Source organism: Vombatus ursinus, unplaced genomic scaffold (genome assembly GCF_900497805.2).
Source record: "Vombatus ursinus unplaced genomic scaffold, bare-nosed wombat genome assembly UNPS02014932.1, whole genome shotgun sequence".
Lineage (NCBI taxonomy): Eukaryota > Metazoa > Chordata > Mammalia > Diprotodontia > Vombatidae > Vombatus > Vombatus ursinus.
This window is the reverse complement of record NW_020954710.1, coordinates 9052275-9061369: the sequence shown is the minus strand read 5'-3', so window position 1 is coordinate 9061369 and position 9095 is coordinate 9052275. Positions and strand designations below refer to the sequence as shown.

General features: G+C 41.5%; 1 protein-coding gene across 1 annotated transcript in view; it reads left to right on the top strand.

Annotated features, from left to right (window-relative positions):
* The first annotated feature begins 784 nt into the window (after nt 1-784).
* Nucleotides 785-9095, top strand: part of PARK7 (Parkinsonism associated deglycase) — a 28773-nt gene continuing 20462 nt past the window's right edge. The window contains exons 1-2 of the mRNA XM_027843940.1: nt 785-890; nt 8376-8581. Of these exons, the coding sequence (XP_027699741.1) occupies nt 8492-8581 (90 nt within the window). The 5' untranslated portion in view covers nt 785-890; nt 8376-8491. The remainder of the gene's footprint in view (nt 891-8375; nt 8582-9095) is intronic.

The following is a 9095-nucleotide window of genomic DNA, read 5'->3' as shown; positions in this document are numbered from 1 at the left end:
TCACAGCTGATACATACAGCAATTTAGATTATATAAATAATAGGTCCCATTAGGGCATCAAGATTTTCATTAATAATAGCTGACATTTAGACCGTGTTTTAAAGCTTGCAATAATACCGTAGGCTGACATTTATATAATGCTTTAAGGCTTGCAAAAATAATGATAGCTGATATTTACCTAACACTTTAAGGTTTTCATGTGACAGCTGATATATAGTGTTTTAAGGTTTGCAATAATGATAGTGGATATTTATATAGCGCCTTAAGTTTAGCAATAATAACGATAGCTGTTAATTATATAATGCCTTAATATTTGCAATAATACTAATTGTTGACATTTACGCAGCTCTTTAGGTTTGCAATGATACCAGCCGAACACCTTGCATACTTTTTCGACAATATTTAGCTGGTTGCATCAGTCTGTACTTTTAATAAAACATTAAAAAAAAAACAATGAGAGTGCCGTTCAAAAAAAGACATCTAAAAAGTAATGTAAAAGGTAGACAGGTCAGCTCAGGATTCCAAGCCGCACACACATGCCCAAATCCTGCGCCCGCCCCCAGCCCGCAGTCTCCCGCAAGCTCAGGCTCAGACATAGCCACGCCCCCTTCACCTATCCCTTCACCCACCGGTTGACCCGGCTGAACTTTTCCCGTCCCGCCCCCTCGACCCCGTGGTGGGCTCGCGCCTGCGCTCGGTAACGTGAGACGGGATGGGGAGAAGAGGCTGTTCTGCGGTCGCGCCGTGCTGCCCTTAGAACCAGAGGGCCGCGGCGACGTCACCGCTTGCGTCACTTCCGCCCACTCCAGAACTCGTCAGAAGGCGGTGGGTGTGGAGCTGCGTTCGCCGTGCTGTCCCGGGTCTTCCGCCTGCCAGGCGCCCGCGAAGCGGTGAGAGGCTCCCGGGTCGCGGCCTCTCGGCTCACCCCGGTTGTCAGAATTTCCCGGTCGCCGCCGCCCACTTACCAGCCTCAAATGTCACAGCGCTCCGTCCATCGCTTCTCAGCCCCCGCCCCGGGCGGGTAGGCCAGGACGCCCCCGGGGCTAGGCCTTGCCTGCCCTGCGTGACCGTGAGCAAGTCGCTGGCGGCCGCAGCAATAGTGGGAATAGCGGCCCAGGCTTACGGATCGCGTCCGGGACTGTAAAGAGCGTCTCGTTAGGTCTTTGGGTCTCAGTTTCGTGATCTGTAAAATGGGGGGAGGTTTGCGTTAGATGACCTTCGAAGCCATTCTCCCAGCTCCCTGACCCATGATTTAGGGGTGCATGGGAGCCTCAAAGGGTCTCAAAGCATTATCCCGCAGGGAAGGAAACAGACCCCACGAAGCAGCCAGGGAAGGATTTGAACCGAGCCCCCCGACTCCAGATCCAGTTTATCTTTGCTCCTGACTAGAGTCCTTTTACAGGATCAGACTCAACAGTGTTAGTTGTTCGGGAATGCCTGGCAGTTAACCTGTAGAAGCAGAAAGAAGAATAGCTAGGTTGTGTGTGTGTGTGTGTATACATATATATATATATTATACAATATATAATATATTGTGTTGTACCGTATCTCGTATACACACATACAGCTAGTAAATGCCAGATAGAATTTGAACTAAGGTTTTCCAGACTCCTGAGTCTAGCACCACCTAGCTGCTTCAGCTTGTAGCCTTTACCTTCTAGTCTCTTTTTTTTTTTTTTTTTTTTGGAGGGAATTGAGAGGATTGGGGTGGGCTTGATAAGTGTATGGTTTTGCAAGGTGGCTACTGATCTTGTGATTTCACTACCATAGGAAGTTTCCAGTAATAGAGGAAGTTCTCCACCAGTGCAGATTGGCAGCTTGTCTCACTTTTAGTCTCAGATAGTTGCCTGGGACACTGAGGTTGAGTGATTTAAATATGGTCATGCATCTAGTATCTGTCAGAGGCAGGATTTGCGAAGTAATGTGAGCTCAGTTCAAGGAATGACCAGCAAGTGTTGTTAGGCTGAAACGTAGCCAGGATCCAGGAGAATGTGAAATCAGTCTGGAAGATTACATTTACACAATTTAGAAAAATAGATACAGCCCAATTATCTGGGCTGGTCTTCCCTGAAGTTGCTCATATAAGGTGGCTGAAGCTGGTCTCATTGAAAGGGAACCAAGTAAGATTTCTCTGTGGTATTAAGTGTGGCTGGGAGGAAGTCTGCATTGTCTTTATTCACTCAGCCTCTGGCTGCTTTTCTTGTGTCTGTGATCTTTTTGTGTCTCAGGAGCAAAGTTTGTGCTATTCGGTTGTGTTGCAAACTGTAGTCTTGGGGTGTAATAAATATGCCATAGCAAAGTATGGTAATAACTGTTACAAAGTCAGAGAAAATTATAGCTTTCAAGTATTTTTCATATTCTCTGTCAGTTGCTGGACCCTCACAACTTGAAGGGTTTCTATACAGTAGTCTAAAATCACATGGGAGGAACCTACACCTTTATGGCTGCTAGATCTGTTCCTTGATGTTAATAATAGCTGGTATTTTTATAGTGCTTTAAGGTTTGCAAAGCCCTTTACATAGATCATCTTATTTGATCTGGTGTTATCACCAGAGGAAACACTGTCTTACCATTATTGGATTCTAAAGCCCTTAAAGAAAGAGTCCAAATTTATTTTTTATTAAAGAATCTAGTGCAAGAAACATTTGCCCTTTTATATGCAAGACATTGATGGATGATATAAAGACAAAAACAGAACAGTCCCTGTCCTCCAGGAGTTCATTAGGAGGTTACCATATTTCACAAATAGGTAAATGCTACGGGACTTGAGGGTAGAGATTAGGAAAGGCCTCTTGTAGGGGGTGGCATTGAAGGAAACTAAAGATTCCAAGAGGCAACAGTGAAGCCAGAGTTCATTCCAAGATTAGAGGAGAAAGGATAGCCAGTGTGAAGGGTCAGTGATGGAATGATCAGCTCAAAGAATGACAGAAAGTCATTCTGTTAGACTGAATGAAGGAGAATATGAAATCAGAGTGGGAAGAACCATCAAATTCCCAGACCCCCAAGTCCACTGTTCTTTCTGGTTTTTGTGTGGGATCAGAAAATCATTTGGGTGAGCATCCTTCCTTTTGTCCTGGCTCTTGTCCTAGGTGCTCACTGTAGCAGGTAGCCCCTTCTGGCTTTGCTGGCCCTTTTACCCTGAGGTATTGATTACTACACTTGGGGACTTGAAATTATTGCCAGTGATGAAATATTAGGTATATCAGCACCTCTTCTGTCAGTGTCATCTGCCATTCTTCACCGTCTCACCCTAAATATCTGGTCAGTTGCCACATCTATTCCATTCTGCCTTCCCAGCATCTCTTGCCTCCTGCACCTTCTCAGCTCACACAGTTCCCTCTTTAGCTCAGGTCCTCATCACCTTTCACCTAGACTATTGCAGTACTCTGGATAGGCCTCCCCGATCCAGTCCTTCCTCTACAAGGCTGCCTCAGTGATATTCCTAAAGTACAGGTCTGACCATGTCATTCCATTATCTCTGGTGCCAAATAGGAGCTCTTGTTATCATTTAAAGCCCTTCACAACCTCACCCTTACCTCCCTTTCCAGTTTTTTATACATTACTCCCCTTCTGGTACATGATGGTTTGGCCAGCCCAGCTATATTACAGTTCTTCACACACAATGTTCTATGACCTATCTGTGCCTTTGCACTGGCAGTTCCCCGTGCCTGGAATGCATTCCTTCTTTATTAGAATCCCTGACTTCTTTCAAGGCTCAGCTCAAGCACTACCTGGTGCATGAAGTCTTCACTGATCCCCACAGCTGCTAGTATCTTCCGCCCAAAATTGCTTCGTATCCACTTTGCATATGCCTATATATACATCAAGCCTGGCACATGGTAAGTGCTATATAAATGGTAGCCATTATTATTGTTACCGATAGCTAGAATTTAAACTTCTTGAGGGCAAGGACTATCTGACTTTTGTCTTTGACTCCACAATGCCTAGCACTTCAAAGATCCTTAATAAATGTTCATTGGTTGGTTAATTCCCTACAGAGGGGCATTGCCCATTCTCAGCCTGCTAGCTACTCTTTTTGTCACATTTTCTTTCCTCCTCATTGTGAACCCTCTATCTGAAGGTGTGTGTACCTCCCTTCAAGGCATGTATTGGTCCTCCTTTTTGGAACCCACCTATTTGCAACTTCAGTGCTTAAAACAGTTTTGGGCATACAGTAAGTGCTTAATAAATGATTTTAGACAGTTACCTAAGAAAGGTAGTATAATAGGATCGTTTAGCTTCAGTCTTTCTTGGAGAAACAGCACTGACCTACATCTTTTTTTTTTTTAATGGCAAGTCTGTAACAATACTTTTTGATGAATGAGTTGTTTCTATCATTTTCATTTGTTCTGTGGAAATCTGAGGGGAGTTTTATTCAAGCCACTAAATTAAGACATCCTCGTGCTAGTGACTCATTATTATGAAGAACTTGAGATCACTATCTTCTTAGAGATAAAAAAATAAGTAAAAATGTAACTGCAATACTGAAACTTTCAGATACACTGACATAAACATGTGAGACACTGTTCAAGATTATATTTTAACTGCCTAACAGGTGGTTAAGTGCTTGGCAGTCTGGTCAACTGGATTGAGTTTTGAACATGAATCAAGAAGTATTGGGTTCAGATTTTGTTTCTGACACTTAACTGTATGAACATGGAGAAGTCCCTTAATCCCTATGTTCCTGACAAGCTTTACTTTTGGGTAGGTGGTAGCGCACACAGATTTTTGAGAAGTCTGCATGTTCGCTGCAGAGTGCCACGAGGCTGCTGATGGACAGGCACGGTCTCTGCCTTCGGATACTTTTTGGATAGACAAGACAGATATGCATCAACAGAGAACAGGATTTGTAGTAGCTAATAACTGACATTTAGGATTTGCCAAATGCTTTGCATACTTTAATTTCTTATACTAGCAGCAGGTGATTAGGTGCTACATTGTATAGCAATAAACTCTGAGTGTTTTGAGGGTTGATGGAAGGATTCGAAAAGTTTTGATTTTACAGATGGGTAAACTGAGGCACAGAAGAGGAAAGCAGCTTGCTGAAGGAAGCAGCTGGTAGCTTAGCAGGACCCGGAATGCACATTTCCCGACTGCCCACCCTAGACCCTTCCCACTCAGCCACCTTCTTCACAAACTTGATTGTGCCTCTCAAATTTTTCCGTGGTCTTTCTCACATGACGTTGCTCTCAGTCCCTTAGAGCAACCCCATGAAGTAAAAGGGGAAGAGAGTTGTCAGCAGTCACAGAACTTGGTACAGCTGGGATAACCAGAGAAGATCCTTATGGAGGATATGGGACTTTAGCTGAACCTTTAAGAATGGATTGTTTTTGTGTGCAAAAGAGAGTTTAATTCCAGGCACAGGAAAGAGGTGAAGCCCAATGAGGGCAGGGGCTCTCTTTCCACTGGGTTTGTGTCGCCCGAGAGGCGCTTGATGTTTGCTGAAGTAGAAAAAGCAGAATATAGGTACATAAGAAAGGGTTCTGTTTTGTGAAAATGTCAATATAAAACATCAGCACAAATGACAGTGTGATGTCAATAGAGAATCAGCTTAGTATGATGGAAAAAACACTAATTCTAGTGTCTGAGGAGCTTTACAACTTCCCGTTTATGGGAACGGGCAAGCAGCAGCCCCATTTGAGACCTCAGTTTCCGAATCTGCAAAATGGGAGAGTGGTTGAATTAGATAATCTCTAAATCCCATGATCTGTTTCTCAGGATTAACAATAACTATAGAAAAAAGCAAGGGGCATCTAGGTGGCACAGTGGATAGAGATCCAGCCTTGGAGTCAAGAGGACCTAAGTTCAAATCCAGCCTCAGACACTTAACACTTACTAGCTTTGTGACCCTGGGCAAGTCACTTAACCCCGATTGCCTCACCAAAAAAAAAAAGCAATATTTTCCCTAGGGTTGAACTTTCTTCTTGTATACCTTTAATAATTAATATACTTTGTATCAATTAAATTCCCACTTTGAGCCAGATATTGTGCTAGACACTGAAGATAAAAAGACATAAGTGAAGCAATCTGTGTTCTCAAGGAGCTTAAATTCTGTAAAGGGAGACAACGGGTACAGATATAATACAGAAAAAATACAAGGAAAAATATCAGAGGGAGGATCCAGAAGGGCTTCATGTAGAAGATGGTGCTTGAGGCGTGTCTTGATGAAACAGATTTTATGAGATGGAGGAGAAGAGGGAGTGTATTTCAGGAATGGAGACCCAAGAGAGGACTGTCAGGACCAAAAGGAAAAGCCAGTTTAGTTGGATTATAGAATATGGGAAGGGGAATACAGAATATATAACAAGGCTGTAAAGGTAAGTTGAGGCTAATTTGTGAAGGGTGAAGGCCTTTAAAAGCCAGAAAAGTTTATTTTTTGTCCTAGAGGCAATAGGTAGCCACCGGTGTTTATTGAGTGGGGGGTAACAAGCTCATATCCGTGCTTAAGGAAAATCCTGTTGGCTGTTATGTGACTGGTAAATTGGAGTGGGGAGAAACTTGAGGAGAGAGACTGATTAGGGGCCTATTACCATAGAGTCCAGAGGTGATGAGGGCCTCCAAAAGAGTGGTGGCTTTGTGAGTAGAGAGAAGGGGTTTGGATTCAAGAGATGTGAAAGTAGAAGGGATGAGATTTGTTGGTGATTGACTCTGGAATGAAGGAAAATGAGGCGTACAGGATGACACCAAAATGATGAGCTTGGTAGACTGGAAGAAATAGTGTGTGAAAAGACTGGAAGAATTGGAATTTGTCCTTGAAATTTTAAGAGTAAATACAAATATAGTATGAGATAGTCTCTTTTTTCGATTTCTGTTTGGCCCAAAATAGGTTAAAAACAGACACTTTGGGAAACAGATTAGGGGTATTCCATTCTTTCCAGCTGGGGAACCTAAATGTTACCGATGTAAATCATTTGATTCCCTATTTAAAACCATTCAAAAAAAATTTAAGAGGCATATTTAGACATGAAAGGAACAAGTTTAATATAAAATGATTCTCCTAAGTCAGCAAGCAGATTAAAAAGTAGCCAATATGGACCTGACTAATTCTTTCCGAGTTAGCATGAGTCCTCTGCCTGGTCCCTGGCTACATAACAAGCTGCCTCGAAGTTGCTTCAGATTTCCTGAGCTAGATAAAATGTAGAGCATTCACTGATGCCGAGTATGACAGTTATAAATTTGTGAAAAGAAATTCATGCTTGTTGATAAGATTGCCAATTTGTCTTTCTTATTAGAAGCGGAGCAAGGATAATGTAGGGAATTCAAGATCTTTTCACTGACTTGGGCACTAGGGGCTTCTGAACTGTATTTGGGGAAATTGAGAGGTGGTGGGCTCATTTTGATCATTGAAAGTTTGGGTTCTGTTATTATTGGAGAAGGACTTTTTTGTGCCATTACCTAAAATATTGAATCGGACTTGGATTGACCTTTAGCACTGTCTTGGATGCTAATTCGGGAATATCTAACAGACTGCTTACTTATACAGATACAGTATGACTGGCATTTTGTAAACAAAAGGTGGAGAAAAATTGGTGCAACCAAATTGTGAATGCTGTTAACTTTTTAATATTGCCACCCTTGAGATAATTTAATTAAAAACCAAGGTTTTGTACTTTGGGAGACTGGATTTCTTGCCTTTGGTAGTCCTGTGAGTAAATAAGCCCAGATGTTGTGAATAACAGCAGCTTATACTTTGTTGGAAGTACTTATGGTATAAAAGTTATTGTAGTTCTTATGACTGAAAATGTTTGTTTGACAAGTTAACTAAACCCTTCAGAGCTAGAATGAAAGTAGTTGGGTTAAGAACTGGGTTAGAAGTGACTTATAAGTAAAAAACATTTTAAAAACTAAAATTAAATAGTTAACCTTAAGGCTTAGTATAAGAGTAATGCCCTGTTTTTTTTTTTAAAGTAGATGTGTTAAAATACTATTGTTATAATTCAAAAATTAATTCTAAAAATTCCCCTCTAAAATCTCCAGAAAGAAGTCCTATATATATTTTTTGTCCACGTAATAAAGTTTAGTTATGTCATACTGTGAGGTAGAATTTTCTTTCTCACTAAAGGAGAAAACCACTCTTTTCTCGCTGGGTAATGTGTGAAAGGGCATGTGTATTAGTTTTAGTAAGTTTCACTTGCAACAAAATGTCTAGACATTGAATTTTTAAAATTGTATTTAAAACTCAGTTGAACTTTTCTAATCAGAGTTGCTCCTATCATGATTCATGAGAATATATTCACTAAACTTGACTTGCCTTAGAAATACATAATAGATCGATTGGGTGATACAATATTTCGTAAAAGAATGTGCTTTCAAAAATGATAATGGATGATAATGTTTTCTAGTGTCTGATTGTTTAAACTCTGTCTTTTTCTTAGGAGGTGTTTGTTCCACTGTCCGAGAAGCCTCTCAGATTTCAGTTTTGTCCATTCCTTGGTTACAGTAAGAGGTTCAGTGGGGTAATTGTGTTCATTAAAAAAATAAGATTTAAAAAATGGCTTCAAAAAAAGCATTAGTCATCCTGGCTAAAGGAGCAGAGGAGATGGAAACCGTTATCCCTGTTGATCTAATGAGGAGGGCTGGAGTAAGTATGCAGACCATTTCTGTCCATTTATTTGTGGATTTCTTTTATGTCTTTTAACCAACATAAGATTCAAAGCTTTATGAAATTTTAAATAAAATTTAAATCTCCACAGCCAATGCACTTTTATTATTCTGCATTTGGTGAACTTGCTGGGGGTGGGGGACAGGATGTTAGGTGGACTTCCTCTGTGAAGGAGATCGTGGAGGTTTGCCCAGATAAGAATGCATGGCTAGGTCCTCTCTGTACCGCCGGAGGGAGTGCTGCCCCCATTGATGAGGTCACAGAGTAATCAGAGGATGTAGTGACCAAAGTGGGTGGCAATATGGTGAAATAAACATTCACTACAACTTTTTGCAACATCTGTTGGCAACATATTTAAACATAATAAAAGAAGATCTCTTAAAATATCCCTTCCAACTCTGAGAAAATTATAGCAGAAGCCGTTGAGTCCAGCGCAAGGTTTCCATGACCGAGAATCCCATCTACAGCATCCCTGGCCAGAGGTTCTCCTGGG